The sequence below is a fragment of the Eretmochelys imbricata genome, chromosome 6 (assembly GCF_965152235.1).
Source record: "Eretmochelys imbricata isolate rEreImb1 chromosome 6, rEreImb1.hap1, whole genome shotgun sequence".
Classification (NCBI taxonomy): domain Eukaryota; kingdom Metazoa; phylum Chordata; order Testudines; family Cheloniidae; genus Eretmochelys; species Eretmochelys imbricata.
Window position 1 is genome coordinate 42,964,436 of NC_135577.1, and position 16,324 is coordinate 42,980,759.

Consider the following 16,324-nt stretch of genomic DNA (forward strand, 5'->3'; position numbering starts at 1 on the left):
ACAACTGAGCCCACCTGAAATTTTTTTCCCCACAATTAACTATTAATAAGTGCTTCTGACATAACACAATCAGACTAAGTTTTTCCATTTGCCTTTGCAGAGATAGGAGACCGATGTTGCACGCCACCTTATTTACACTCTCACTGGTCTTCGCTCTTCCCACTACAAGCATGAAAGACTAAAGGAACAAACAAGGATTCTCATTTTTATAATGCACGATGAGGAGAGGAGGTTGGTACAGAATTAGAGATGAAATTACTTATTAAATGTCTGATTGGAAGGTTATGACTGATGAAGGAAAGCTATTGGGCAGATATGTTGTAAGGCAAAAATCGGGGAAGGATGGTTTCTTCCTCTCAGGAAGAAGGAATGTAAATTGTCATCTCAGCAGCATTATTCAACTAACAGCAGACACCATTCATTTGGACTCCACAACCGTGGAGTAGGGCAGACCAAAGAGCAAGGCTGGCCCTTTCAGCATTTGCTTACCTGCCTTCTCACTCTGCACTTTGTAACATCACAATAGGAAGTCCCGACAGCATTTCTTCTGTATGAACGTGCCCCTCATCTCCAATCCAAATAGGTTTACCCTTCAGTTCCAGCAGATCCCCCAAACATCCAAGGGAAGGAAAGAAAAGAAAAGAAAAAAAAAAAGGAAAGGAAGACAAACCCTAGTCCCGATAGAAGAATTAAAAGTGAACTTAAGCGCATCTCATGGAATCCCCAGTCCCAAGAGAACAGCATACATTGGGGATCACAGGGTCCTCACTTCTCTTCCAACTGGTCTGCACCTCTTCATGTTGTGGCAAAATGGCAGGTTTTCAGAAATTAGACTCACTACCCACTGTGAATCTTTTGAGACCAGCAAATCAATGATTAAGGCTTGCATTTTAAATTATGATTATACTTTGAGCATTTAATTTAATCTTTATCCCATAAACAGTGCTGTAACCACACAAATATTTTCTGATTTCTGAAGCTGGAGAAATCCGAGAATGCCCCTTCATGATCAGACAGTATATAATCTTTAGACCTCAATATGGATAGGAATGAAACTGAGTAGAGAAACAAAATCCCATGAGGCTACCTCCTAGAAGGTTACAGTGAAACCTGCACTAAGGACAGCCTTCTGTTAGGCACTCCTGTCTAAAGCGACCACTCAAAGTACCCAGTGTTTCTAGTGAATTGTTCTAACACTAGCCATATTATTTTTAGTTGCATGGTAATTGAAGACAATTTTTAACCCTTCATTTAACGTTAATTTATATAACATTACTATTGAAGTAGTAAGTGGAAAGACTAAGTACATCTGACCAAGTTAAAAGTTACTGTCATTTATATTTATTTGCATTTGATTAACAAAAATACAAGACTTCTTATAAAGTTGAGAGCGTAAGGAGTAAGATTGTGCTTTAATGTTTTAATGCTCCAGAAAGTTTACCAGAACTTGAAAGGCCAAGAGATTTTTTTACATTACATTTCAGTGAATTATTTCATAGTTAGTATTGCATGAATCAAAAATCCAATGATAAAAGAAAAGAACGTCCAACATTATCTTAAAAGCAAGCAGATTAAAATGCAGCATGAGTCGGATTTGGAGTTTAATATTTCATGAGTACCAGCTCTACAGCTGCAAACCTCCTGAGTTTCACATCATTTATTGGAAATGAAAATACCTATACTAAAAACCAGCGTTTCACAAATGCAGCCACAGCCTCCTGGATTGTTGGGGGGGGGGGGGGGGAGGGGAAGAGCAAAGCAGCAGCCCCTCCCTGGTGTTCCTGGATGCACCACCTTGGTGTTGGTTACTGGGGCCACCAGCAGGGTTGCCCTCGCCCTCTCCCCCTCCCCCTGGAGACACCTGGAACACAACACTAGAGAAGCAGGCAGCCAGTGAGTTCCTCACCTTCCCAAGAGAAGTGGGGCTTAGCACTTCAGCTCTGAGGTTGCGGGGGGGGGGGGGGGGGGAAGGCTCCTGCCACAGGGATTCAGATTGCAGCCCTGGGCTCCCAGCTGCGCAGCTTTGGGCTACATCCTCCAGCCACGGAGCTTCAGGCTGCAGCCCGCTGCTGCCTCCCTCGGCCCTCCTCTCCCACATCAAGGGTTTAAGTTGTCCCCAGGCTTGCCGGGGCTGAGTATGTCTGCTGTGAAAAGTGATACTTGTATGTTTGTTAAGATCACTTTTCACAACATGCTTATTAGCTAGTAATAAATAAATTACAATGATTTGGACATGTATATGTGTATATTTATTTTTTCTAACAGTAATTAAGTATTTTAGGGAAAAGTGTGACAGCGGCCCCCAGGAAGAGTTAGTGGCCACACTCTGAGGCCACCAAAAAATTTGTCCCGAGAATCCCTGTACTAAACAGCAAAATTACACTATCACAAAATTTTACCAAGAAAATCCTTCAAAAGGCAATAGTTACATGGCATCCTTGAGCAAAATTGATGCAAATCAGTCCAAAAATATGTAAGTTTGACAAAATAAGTCTGAAGCTACAGTAAGACTGTACAAGATTTTCCTATGTTTCTCTTATTCAAAACAATGCTATGTTTAACTGTAAAGCTGTTAGGTCTAACTTGTTAAGAATTTATTAGCATTTCTACTATAAAATTTCAATTTACAGGAGTTTTGTAAAACTCAGCTGTGAAATGTTAATTCTGTCTGAAACTAGGTATACTAAATTTACTCTTTGGTTGAAATTATTTAAACTCCATTGGTTTGCACAACAGTTTGGCTATTTTTAGTCTAAACAACAGAGGAAAGACATCTGGACTATTTTAGCTGCATCTGTAAACCTTTACCAAAAAAAGCCATTAAAGTATGCAGTTCAGTTTACCGTGGATTAGCCATGTTGAATTTTTGTTTACTACAGAATTAACTGTAAGTCTAAATGATTTAAATAATCCTATTTAGAACCCAAGTAAGACTTTATAGTAAAGCAGTACATCAAATTATGTCAATACAGTGACAATTCCAAAGAACATGAAAAAATGTTTGTCTGTAAAACTAGATATTAAATCTGGCAAATGGTTACAGAAATATATCATGAAGTAGTTTCTTTATGCTATGATCCCCTATAGTAGCTGAAGAGAGAAGCAAAACAGTAAGAAGCAATTCTATCATAGGCTTGTGATAACAAATGTTATGGAAGCCACTACAATCCAGATGCCTCACATGCATATGACCACAAACGTAAACTCTATGCCAGATTCAGCTTTTGCTCACCCAGTTCACTTTAGGAAGTAGGTTGCAAAGATGGCTTTGCTCTTGCCCACTGCTGATCCAGTTCCCCAGTGTAAGTGAGGAGCCTTCAGGTTGTTCTACATTTTGTCAGCTATCCATAGCTTCAAGAGGCAGCATCAGCAACATACCTAGTAACCTGGCTGGGGAGAGGGAGTTAGGGGCTGTAAGAGCACTATATGATTCTAAGCTGCTCTGATTCATCTATCTAGGGAGAATCTGCAAGTGACTGTTTAAGCTGGATGCACAGAGTAGCTATAGCAGGGAAGATGATCTAGCCTTCTCAACTGCTATCAAAAATATTCTCAGCAAATGTGCTGTAATACTAAGGTATCTTCAAAAGAAAGGCATCCTTTGTCCACCCCAATGAACAAAACAAAGCAAACAGAAGACAAACCACATCTAGGTTACCTGGGAAAGATTTGTTTAAACAATGTGTTGCAGAGTCCTGCCTCCATAACTGTGCTCCTGTCATTAGGAATCAGATAGTTACTGAGTTTTATTTCAAAACTGAATAGACACAGTATATGCCAAGTTTCATTCAGGAAAGGGTTTGTTTTAAACAAACATCCCAGTTATCAAGCTCCAAAGCAATGGGTTTGTAAAAGCAGTGCTGACAGTCTTTATACTTTTGGTGTTAAAGTCAGGATTTCCCCCATCCTGAAATATTAGTTCTTTTCCAATGGTGCAACTAGCAGAAACTATCAACTGCCATCTGTGAGACAGCACCCCCTAAGTGGTAAATACTGTTAAAATAATTAGGATAGAGCTTATTTATATTTTTAAAAGTATATTTATAGCAAACCAGTGCAATGAACATGTTGATTTAGCCCCTATATTGTTAGATGTTTAACTGTGCTATAACAGTCCCAAAACTCATTTTAGAAAATACAGCATTTACTATTTGTTATACACCTGCTAATACTGGTCACGATTGCCACTGCTTACATTTTAAACTTAGAGACTACATTTATTTTTAAAAGATAGTAAAAACAAACATGAACACCAAGTCTTTAAGGGGAGAGGTGAGAAAGAAGAGATGCATGGAGAAAGAGCCTTCTCTACAGAGCAGGGCATATGCAGCAGCTAATCCCAAATTTCTTTTAACACTTAACCAGCCACTCAGTTTCAAACTCTCACTGAACAGTCAAGCACGGCATTGTTCCAGCCTTTTTGCTGGTTTGTATGGATGAGTACAAGGTGGAATGAAGTGTGACAACACACAATTAGTATGAGTAACAACCTTTCTAAACCATATCAAACAATGAATTTGTAAGTCTGAACAGACTGTTCATGTGTGTTATGACAGCTTCCACTGATTTTCATTAGACCATCAAATTCTGTATTGGAATGCAACACAAATACTTATAAATTAACCCACATGCTTATTGCGAATAATTTCTCCTCCTTCTATCTCAATTTGTTCATATAACCACTTGCGATCACAGCGGCATTCAGCTCCACATTTGTTGGAACCACACTTGGGACAAGCATAGAAGCATCCCAGGCAATCTTCATCAAGACAGTCACAGAGATCCATCCCACTATAAAGCAGAAGTCCCTGGCTATCATAGACTTTACTCTTTGCTGGGATGACTTGCCTGTATAATGAAAAACAGGTGTTACTTCCAGCATTCATAACAGAAGACCTTCCAGTTTACTTGATTACAAATAGTTAGCAATGGATGAAGAGAGAGATTAAACTTTGTCAGCAATTTTCTTGTGCTGAAAGGTTTAACACCAAACCATTCTAAAAGTTACACATACTCCACTGCTTATTGTCAACCACGTACATTAAAATTTGACCTCTGAAAACTGGAGCAATATTTTTTGTAGCTCTTTTGAACAGAGGTTCTCAACAAGAAGGTTCTCAATCTCTTCCTTACCATCATTCCATATAAAGCTACTTGCAATTCACTTTACGAATACACAGTAAAATAATCTTTTGCAACAGGTATAGCTGCATTTCAAGAGACTGTACACAACTATACATGAAGTACTTTTGACAGCTGAGGAAATATTCCTTTTACACTTTACTCAGAGCTTATGTCCTAGTGAATTCTAGTCAATCCAAAAAGTGTGGTTTTAAAAAAAAGGAGAAAAGAAAAAAAGCCAAGTGTGCCTGTGGGAAAATCACATTAAAAAAAGTTGAAGTTGTGGGGTCTTGCCCAAGTTGATAGGTGACCTTTTTCTAACTTGGCAGATTTTTATTTATTTTTATATATCCATTTTTTTATGCTTTAGCAGTGTGACAAGAATTATATTGAATTTAGTACAATGAAAGGTGATAGTCGCATGAATATTTCCCTCTCATAAGGCCTGCATTATTTGGCTTAGTTTGTTTTGCCTACTGTCAGACTTTTACTTTGCATAATAATACATGGAATTAGTTGCTATGTTTAAATTCGGTTAGCATTGCCATGTTTTAACTAATATTTTATTCTATTATAATCTCAAAGCATGGTTTGACAAAAATATTTTACTGTAATATTCTATACATTGAAACAAAATTAATAGGCTATCTCAAAAAGGAGATTGGGCTACATAATAAAGACTTAGTTTTGTCATCACTCCTCCAAGCTTTAAAAAAAGAAAAGAAAAGAGAGAGACAATCCAAACATCCCAAATTTTAAATATGAATTAACATAGTAAACAGCCCACCTGTCAGAATTAACCGATGTGCTTTTTGTTTGTAGCCTTCTCTTTTCCCTTTTACTGCTTTCTGGAGCAAATTCAGTCTGTCGTCCTGGATTAGCAAACTGCAAGGACTTCAAAGCTTTAGCTGTTCGCCCCTGAACAAAGATAGAAATTTTCATTTTAAATATTAATACCAAACCAGATCCACAGGAGAGTTGACAATCAAGCTGGGATTTTGTGAAGCCTCAAGTAAATTGTTAAGCCCAAAGCTGAGGCCAAGTGCTGCATCTATCAGCAGAGGACAATCTAAATCTTAAAAGAAAACAATTACACAAAGTAACTGTCCCACCCTTAGTGATGCAAGTTATATGAATAAATAGTAATATAAGCCTTACTTTAATAATTGTAAGGGTTCTTATTTTCTGGTTCTCACTCACTCTGACCTCTAACCCTTTCCTAATAAGGCTCTGATGTGTTGTTAAAATATAGTTTTGGGGAATGCCCTATAGCAGGAGTGGGCAAACTTTTTGGCCTGAGGGCCACAACGGGTTTCCAAAATTGTATGAATGGCCAGTTAGGGGAGGCTGTGCCTCCCCAAACAGCAAGGCATGGCCTGGACCCTGACCCGTACCCGACCCCCTCTGCTTCTTGCCCCCCCAACAGCCCTCCCTGGACTCCTACCCCATCCTACCCATCCCCCCGTTCCTTGACGGTTCCTGTCCCCGAGACTCCTGCCCCAACCACCACCCCCTGCTCCCTGTCCCCTGACCGCCCCCGGACCCCTGCCCCATCCACCCCCCCCCCCCGGACCCCTGCCCCATCCAACCCCCCTCTCCTTCCTGACTGCCCCCACCCCTCCCCCCCGGACCCCTGCCCCATCCAACCCCCCTCTCCTTCCTGACTGCCCCCACCAACCCCCGCTCTCCTTCCTGACTGCCCCCACCCCCCCCCCGGACCCCTGCCCCATCCAACCCCCCCTCTCCTTCCTGACTGCCCCCCCCCCGACCCCTGCCCCATCCAACCCCCCTCTCCTTCCTGACTGCCCCCCCCGACCCCTGCCCCATCCAACCCCCCCTCTCCTTCCTGACTGCCCCCACCCCCCCCAGACCCCTGCCCCATCCAACCCCCCCTCTCCTTCCTGACTGCCCCCACCCCCCCCCCCCGGACCCCTGCCCCATCCAACCCCCCCCTCCTTCCTGACTGCCCCCACCCCCCCCGGACCCCTGCCCCATCCAAACACCCCTTCTCCCTGTCCCATGACCTCCCCTGGGACCCCTGCCCCCATTCATCCCCTGTTCCCTGCCCTCTGACCGCTCCGCCCCCATCCACACCCCTGCCCCCTGACCACCACCCTGAACTCCCCTGCCCCACTAACCAACCCCCCAGCTCCCTGCCCCCTTACCACATTGTCTGCAGCACCGGTGGCTGGTGGCGCTACAGCCACGCTGCCCAGAGCACCGGGTCAGGCCACGGCTCTGCAGCTGTGCTGCCCGGTCACCCAGAGCATTGTGCTGGCAGCATGGCTGCTGGGGAGGAGGAACAGCACGGGAGGGGCCAGGGGCTAGCCTCCCAGCCAGGAGCTCAGGGACCAGGCAGGAGGGTCGTGCGGGCCAGATGTGACCCGTGGGCCATAGTTTGCCCACCTATGCTCTATAGCTACATGGGCAGCTGCTTCTAAATTTCAATATCTTGTCTTAGAAGCATAACCTACAATCCTTCTAAAGCGGTCAATCTTCCCTCCCATAGCACCAAACTTAGTTTCTTTTAAATCGAGCTAACATTTAACATGATCAAAATGGTAAATTAATATATTGGTTTTATTCCCATTAAGTCCTTTGTTTTCTATTTCTTCTCTTATAACCTCTGAATACATAAGACAAAAAAATTTCCAACTCCATTTCCTCTCTTGACTGGATCAAGAAGCAATTCTCTCCAAAAGAGTTAATATGTACAGGAAAATGGCTTGTAATTTTAAATGTGTTACATATTTACATCAGATTAACAGAATTTAAAAAACTTTCCCATGATGCCACTAAACTTTTGATGAGAATTTTTATAATGAAAAGAGATTGGACGTGTTCTGGATAGTGCCTCAGATATTGACAAGTCAAAATGCAGAGATTCCTAAACCAATTATATTGGACATTTGAGGATATACAGTAAAACTAATAAAAATAAACTTCGTGCCATATTTCTGAAATAACGTATGTACACAAAGGGAGGATTCATCCCTTCTAAAAATGAGTTTGTCTTGTTTACCTTCTAGGTAAGTAACACAATAAGTCATTTTGTCAAGCTTGGCTGTACAAATATGCCAAATTTAGTACAGTAACCTTGTAGGACTGAGACCACAACATCATGGACTCAGTCCACCATAAACAATTCCAGTAAATTTTTTGTGGTAAGAATTATTTCTGTGCAGTATGCAATACTTCAGAAAAAGTTTGCAATTAATGTGTCATTCAAATTTTGTTTGATTAATCATGGGTTCTCAAACTGTGGGTCGAGACCCCAAAGTAGGCCGCCCCCATTTGAATGGGGTCGCCAAGGCTGGTGTTGGCCCTGGGCCCCAGGAAGTCTAAAGCCCAAGTCCCACTGCCCAGGGCTACGGTTACATGCCCCCTGCCCAGAGCAGAAGCTCTTGGGCTTCAGCTTTGGCCCTGGCCCTGGCCCTGCCCCTGCCCGCGGTGGCAGAGCTTGGTCTTCGATCCCCCCTCCTGGGCTTGTGTAGTAATTTTTGTTGTCAGAAGGGGGATCACGGTGCAATGAAGTTTGAGAACTGCTGGATTAGACAATATTTTATTATGACAAAAAAGCCAGCATTTTTCAGTCTGTAAATTTTTTTTGTAATTTAGCAGCACTAAGACTTGGGCTATGTCTACATTACGCAGCTCTAAGTGACATGGCTGGGCCGCTACAGCCGGGCCGCTAAAAGGCACGCAGTATAGCCGCTGTCTTTCGGCTCTCCTCCCAACAAAGTGCTGTTCACACTGGCACTTGTCGTCGACAAAACTTTTTTCTTTCGGGAGGGTGTTTTTTTTAACATCTCTGAATGACAAAAGTTTTGTCTTTCACTTGCCGGTGTACACATAGCCTTAGTCTAGGACTTACACATGTTCTAAATATCTACTGTAGACAGGCAGTGTACATTTTAACACATGCTAAGCTAGCTGCGTTAAAACCCAGGGAAAAGTGTGGTCTTTTAACAGGATCAGTTAGTACATCAAAAGTACATCCAGCCTTGTCTACATTAGATTTTAGTAACGTATTAGAATGTGTTAGCTAATAGCCCAAGAAAAGACCTTTACGCACATCTACAGGGGAGCAGAAAACCCTCTTTTTTCTAAAAGGTCAAGACACATACTATTTAATGACTGTCCTATAAGAAAGTAGATTTTTTTAAAAAAGTTAGCATAAAAACAAAAGAGATTGATGGTCTCCCTTTAAAGCACATACCCATTAAATTGGTGAATTTTTCAAAAGAAGGTTTATAAATATCTCTCGTACACTAAAAAAATTAACATTTTCACATTAAGGAAACAAGTTATGAGCTTTCTTTATGTAGGACTCAAATCAAGCCCCACCCCATTAACCTGTAGAGTTTAGAGGGGTGAAAAATCGACCCATATACATACGTCTGAATCAAGTTTCCTTCTTTGGCGATCTTCAGGGTCAACATCCACACTTCCATTGATTATCTGTGTACACTTTGGACAAAGCTTCCAACCAGGTACAAACTGTCTTCCAAACTTGGCACTTAGAAAAGCTGCATCATCTAAGTCGATTGCGCGTAAGTTTTTCTTTGATACTTTCCTGTGTATGTTAAATGGGTCACAACATGATTTTTGCAGATCTTCAAATCTGTCAATGTAAATTTTTGCATGATGGAAGCAGATTGTATTGTTCTCAGAAAGAGTCACTCCAGTCCTAAGCTGAAGTAGTAGCAGATCGGATGAAGATAGATCTTGCTTAGTCTTGAAGCCAGCGTGACGGGTATAGTATATCTTATGACATTCATTAGCAGTTTGGAGCTGAATTCCAACTGAGCATGGATCCATCTTACTTGATCAGTATAATCTATTTCACTGTTACTTTGCCTAGAATCAATTCTTTGCAGTCTTTAGTAGTTTCTATGAGGATCACCCTGGAGAAAGCATTAAAATCAATCAGATTTGTGCTGAAACCTTTATCTGTGAGCTTGAGAGATTAGGTTCAAGTGTTAAAAAACCCTAAAATTAAGTTTTATGAAATATTAGTGTACTATTTCCTTTTATTATAGTTGATAAGGCTGAGGATATGTTGGATTTTATTCAGAAATTAAGCTATAGTATATATTTATATTCCTTTTGGGGGAGGGGGTGAGGCTTGTATTCAAATCTATGGTAAATGTTGACCTACTTTAAATACCTAAACTCATCTATGGAAAAGTACAAATTCCAAGTGTACTATCTTAGATACGCTGTCGTTTGATATGATACACACATCAAAGCTAGTTGCAAGCCCAACATTAGCCCTTAAAAGTGTAGAAGAGTCTGATAAAAGCTTTGTGAGATTTTCTAGTGCAACACAATGGTGAAAGTTGCATGTGCTTGAAGCCAAAAGGTTAAGAAGCATTCATATTGAGTTAATTTGCTTTTCAAAATGCCAAGCCCACCCACAAGTAATCTTGAACTAAGAACATAAACTTAACTTGGAGTTATAAATTCAACCACATGATTTTTTTTGTATAAAGAATTTGGCAAATATATAAATTGGGAAACATTAACAAGAATAAAGTGTACATATTTTGCTAAATATGGAGACAGTACTATCCATCTTTTATTTATAGATATATATCAAAAGCCAGCTGTACACTGGAAAAAGGTATTTTAGAACTACTTGAGTTATCGCTTCCAACAAAATAAAAGCAAGATACTCAGCACACAAAATGTAATATTCTAGCAACAATAAAAACTAATATTTAATGAAAAAGTGTTCCAGACCTAACCAATATACAGAAGCTTCTAGCGTCATTTTTAAGTGTCTAAAGCTTAGAAAGGTTTCTTGACACAGGACAATGACTAGATAATATATCTTTTAAAAACAGAGACCATGAAAATCAATTGCATGCAGCATTTTTGCAGCAGAAATCCCCTTGATTGTAATGCTTCAGAGTTTTCCTAAACCTAACATCAATGTTACCTAATGTTCAAAATGTATATTAAAAATTTAATTACAGTTAAAATATAAATATGAATAAATGAGGAACACATCAGAATGTTACCATTTATTCACTGCAGACACTGTTCACAGGTGTCTTGCATGAGATAGTTGTTTCTAAAAGTAAAAATCCAAAACCAAATGATTTTCTAGGGCACTATTTTCAGTGAGCATCGAACCAGTTTCCAGTGCACAATTCTATAGTAGTTTGAAGACAGAAATAATAACATACTACAGAATAACAGTTTTTACTATGTTCATTTTTCCTGAACATTTTTGTTCAGGCTTTGCAATTAAGCGGTGCTCTGTTAATTTTCTGAGTTTTTAAAAAAATTTCATGAGACATACCAGAACCCTCAGCAACAGCATTCGATGCTATGGCAACAGTAAAAACAAACAAACAAACAAAAAAAACTTGACACTACTCAAGTGGTTGAGAAATATATGCGGTTTTCATTTTAAGAGCAGCAAGTTTGTTTTTGTTGGCTATTTTTGAAATGCATTGGCTATTTGCCTAACTGATTTCATGCTGCAGCCCTCAATCCTGTATTTTAAGGAATGTATTTACAGTCAAACATAGATTATCTAAACTCTGCTTAACCAAAATTCTTGGTTATCTGAAAAGTCAAGTTAACTCTGTGAGAACTGATTGACGTTCTGGCCCTGAAGAGCTCCTAAGGTCTGCATGACTGAAATGCATGCAATTACCCTGGGTTTCTATAATTACCTAACATTTGGAAACCAATGGGGACTTTTGAGCTTTGAAAAAATTTATTCCAAATTCTTATGCAGGTCACTTTCATAGAATTTATAAGCTCTTATAGTATAACCTGTATGTTCATTTGAAAACGTTCATATAGCTGGAGTAGAGGCATGACACCAGAGACTCCCATTTCTCTACATCAGTGTTTCCCAAACTGTGTTCCACGGAACACAGGTGTTCCACATGATGTGAATAGGTGTTCCGTGAAAGAATCTAGAATTTAATTTTGACTCTTGCACTTGATTTTTGTACCACTTTGTACGCGCTATCCAGTTAGAAATTGTTAGTTCAAGTTATTATAAATTTGTATTTTTGCTTTGTTTTATAAAATAAAATATATTTGAGCATAAATAATGCAACTTTTTATTTGAAAACCAAACTACTACAAAATAATATTATAAGTGTTCCGTAATAGGCTAAAAAGCGGTCCGTGGGCAAAAATGTTTGGAAAATGCTGCTCTACATATTAGCTTACACTTGTCTTCAGCGTTAGTGGCATAGGAAGATTATCTGTATTTTTTCATTATTGCTTCATTCATTGTCAAACCAAAATCCAGCCAATTAAAATTAGATCCAGGACCCCGCCAATTTTTGTGGCTTTACCGCAACAACTTCCTAATTATTTTTATTTAACATATTTTTCTCCCCTCCCTTGCTTTTTAGGAGAGCCACAGAAACCAGCCAAAATGACTGACATTAGGCAAAAGAACAAAACTGGCTATAAACGAAGAACTATCAAGTGAACCAAGTACACAAACTACACAATACTTCCCCCTCCAATATTTTTGAATGATAAGAATTTTAGCGTTTACTTTGAGCAATAGAAAGTGATTTCTTCTCCAGACAGAATTGATCTTTGACAGTGTGCCTTTGAAACTGTAAGTCTTTTATGGCTGGCATATAAACTGTTGACTTTGTTTTCAGAACTCATCAGCTGAGAATATAACAACTCAGATACTTGTCAGGGTTTACTTTGGTACATGCTGCACTGGTCATTTTCTTATGTTAAGATTTTCAATCTTTTTTGAGCTTTAAGCTTATCACTTTTAAGGATACTTGTCTAGCAGTTCTTTTGGATATTTTTATCTTACACTTTATGGGTTACATTTTAGGAGTGAATCAGAACAGACAACCATAAAATCAAATATTTATATAAAATATAAAACATTTACTTCTATGGCCTTTACCAAAAATGTGTTTTGGGTTAAATGTAATAGACAATGAATAATTCTAGCAGTGGTGTAAGCTGCATACTGGTAGTCTAGGTTTCACTATGTGCTGGAGGAAAAAAAAAGCTTGTTTGTTTGATCCTTCACTATGTGTGTATTTCTGAATGATTCCGGCCCCTGCTACATTAAAAATAGCACATATTACATAGCCAATATATAATTAAACAGGTTCCCAATTTTGCAGATGCATTCAAAAGCTGAATACTTGGAAGCTGAATTTGAAATAATAAAGTAGATTACTAAAAAGTATTTTCTATTCACTTGCATCTATTTTCCTTAAAATGAAACTTCCATCCAGTTTTCTGATTGCTATTCTTGGCAGACACCCACAATAATGGAGGATTGCACTACCTGAAGCTCCAACTGTACTCTGCTTTGAGAAAGCACCTTTTAAATGGGACACATCTGTGCATTCAACAATAATAAAGTTTACAGAACAATAAGTTTAGTTCTCGTTCCTTTGATTTATATGTGAATTGCTGGCACACACATAGAAACCGATGGATTTCCAAATTGGAAAAAGGAAGAAGTATATACCGTTCTTTTTAATTTAGAATAGCTCTCAGTGCAAAATGGAACAGAACAAAATTTCACACAATAATAGAAGAGATTTTTTTATTTTATTTTTTAGTAAGGCTTGTATTCACCAGGATTTCCTAATTGACACTTACTGCTTGAACAGTGCAAACTGAAACAGCTCAAAGTGATGTGTGACGCAGATGCTCAAGGCACAATGAAGCACTTGTGTAAGCTAAGCCAAGAACACTTGAAGGAGTAGTGCAGTGGGAAAGCAGGGAACAAGTGCTGAAAACTGAAGTAAAGGTGGCAAGAAATGAAATAAAACTAGACTGATAGTAGTGTGTTATGAGGAGAAAACAGGAGAACAGCCAGAAGCTGCAACTTCAGCTCTCTCCATTCCCAAATAGACAGAGACCAGGCATATCAAATTGCAGCTTTTTATTTATAGTAGGAAGGCATGCTGCTGTATATATCCAAACAGTGGTACTGGTTAGAGCCAGCTTTTTTGGATGTCTGAAGTTTTATGTGCTTTATTGTTGAGACAGCATCAGCCATTACTTTTGGCAAATGCTACTTAAATAAAAGCTCCAGCCTATCTACCTAAACTATCACAGTATTGTACTACTGGGGGGAGGGATAGCTCAGCAGTTTCAGCACTGCCCTGCTAAACCCAGGATTGAGTTCAATCCTTGTGGGGGCCCTTTAGGGATCTGGGCACAAATTGGGGATTGGTTCTGCTTTGAGCAGGGGGTTGGACTAGATGACCTCCTGAGGTCCCTTCCAACCCTGATATTCTAAGTAGGCTTTATATTGCCTTTGACCCTTATTTAATCACTTGGGTGCAGGGTTGGGGAAAAATCAGTGTTTTTAGAGTAAATTGTATACGGAGACAAAACGTGGAGCAAAGCAAGGTTTATTAGAGACAAACTCACACAAGCACTGCTGATGACAAAGAGGTACATTGTAGGCAATTCCATAATACAAGACCAAGAGACCAAAGTTAATAGCATTCAAAAGAAGGGGAAATGCCCCTGCGCGCAGGCTGCTGCAGAACGGAGCGGGGCAGACACCGAGGCCTGGTCTACCCTGAAAACTCACATCGACCCAGCTACGGAGGAGCTCAGGGCAATGAAGAAATCTTCCCCCTCCCCGAGCGCAGCCACGCCGGCCTAGCCCGGGTGTAGACACAGCTCGAGGCAGCCGCACTGGGCCCTCCCTCGGCTCCGACTCCCCGCTCCCGCGAGCCCGCCGCCAGGCCCTCCCGCTTCAGAGCCTCCCTCCACCAAACCCTGCCTCCCCCGCCGCCCCGTACCTTGCCGTAGGTTTTCTTCCGCCCTTGTGCCGCCACCCCGGAACCCGACTCCCGAGTGCCCCCCACCAGCGCCGCGGTACTCGTGGCCGCCATTAAACCTCGCCGCGCACCACAGAGCAGCGAGGCCGCCGGGAAGGCTAGAGAGTCGCTGCCTTTCAGTCCGCGACACACACACAGCGACCAGAGAGAGGCGGGCGGGCCGGGGGGGTCGACGCCCTCGTGACCAAGCTGCTGCGCGAGCGAGGCTGCGCATGCGGATTACTTGCGGGCCGGGCGCGCGGGCACTCAGGGGGCGGGGCTCGGGCTGCGGCTCTCTGCCGGGGAGGCGAGTCCCGCCCTGTCCGCCCAAGCCAGCGCGAGGGGACGGGCTGGAGGGACCGTTCAGGGGCTCGTGGCTGCGCGGGGCGCGGCTGCTGCTGGCCCCAGTTCCCAGGCGGAGGCCGGGGCTGCATTGGCGATTCCGCAGCAGAGCAGAACCGGCGGCTTGGAGAAGTTCGGCGAACAGCTGCGGCGCTCGTCTGCCCTCCCTCGGTCTTGTGCCGGCGCGGCCCACACCCGGCCCTGCCCCCAGAGCTGTGCCAGGCCTGCCCTGAGGGCGTCGGGACTTGCCCAGGGTGGTGCAGGAAGCGTGTGGCAGACCAGGGCGTTCAAGCCTGGCGGGCATCCCGAAGCTCTCCTCGGCATCCCGTGCAGCAGCGTGGACCTACAGCCCGCCTGAAACACTAGTGCCCAGCCCAGAGCTGTGAACTGAGCCACTCTTCTTACTTCTCCAGCAGTGTGAAGTGAGAACAATAGATGTAGAGGTAGCGTATGATAAGGAAAAAGAAAAGGAGGACTTGTGGTACCTTAGACACTAACAAATTTATTTGAGCATAAGCTTTCGTGAACTACAGCTCACTCTATCGGATGATAAGGGTGAGTCTCAGAAACCCCAGGGCAGCATCCACCCCACTGACCAATACTCTGTTGAAAGAGCTGGTTGAAAGTTGGTATTTCTGTTTTACAGGGAATCCACCCTTCTGAAAAATTTTTGGTTCCAAATCTGAAGAGTCCAAAATTTATATAAAATTTTCCCCAGGCTGCATATAAAAATGAATAAAATATAAAAAATAAACTCGTGGAGAGTCATTTTGAAATGAAACAAAACATTCCATTCCAGTAAGGTCACTCCACAGTATTTCAAAATGGAGCAATCCCCTAAGACAAAATCATGACCTTATGACACTGTGATGTTTTGTTGTTACCTTACCCACCTTGTCTCTCTGTTTGTTTCCACAACAAGGTGTAAGTACATTGTCTGTTTCCCAGACTGTTTTAGCCTTATCAAAATGCTTCATTCAGATTCCCTCTCTCCTCCAATGGCAACACTGAGTCACATTCCTAGTTCCCACAGATTTTTTTCAATGGAAAAATGCTCT

General features: G+C 41.6%; 1 protein-coding gene across 1 annotated transcript; it reads right to left on the reverse strand.

The window, feature by feature from the left end:
- Positions 1-1,318: 1,318 nt before the first annotated feature.
- On the reverse strand, positions 1,319-15,090 carry ARL14EP (ARF like GTPase 14 effector protein). Its single transcript, XM_077818483.1, has 4 exons — positions 14,907-15,090; positions 9,520-10,028; positions 5,909-6,039; positions 1,319-4,848 (listed from the first exon to the last, which is right to left on the reverse strand). The coding sequence occupies exons 2-4, from the start codon at positions 9,940-9,942 to the stop codon at positions 4,620-4,622; spliced, it is 783 nt and encodes a 260-aa protein (XP_077674609.1). The 5' UTR covers positions 9,943-10,028; positions 14,907-15,090; the 3' UTR covers positions 1,319-4,619.
- Between the last annotated feature and the right edge of the window lie 1,234 nt (positions 15,091-16,324).

Bases quoted from the DNA above. Each gene is read 5' to 3' on its own strand.
- ARL14EP (XM_077818483.1), bottom strand. From the start codon at position 9,942: ATGGATCCATGCTCAGTTGGAATTCAGCTCCAAACTGCTAATGAATGT. The intron at 6,040-9,519 runs GTATGTATATGG...ATCTTTGTTCAG, and splicing joins GAAGGAAACTTGATTCAGAC to GGGCGAACAGCTAAAGCTTT. The intron at 4,849-5,908 runs GTGGGCTGTTTA...TTCATTATACAG, and splicing joins ACATCGGTTAATTCTGACAG to GCAAGTCATCCCAGCAAAGA.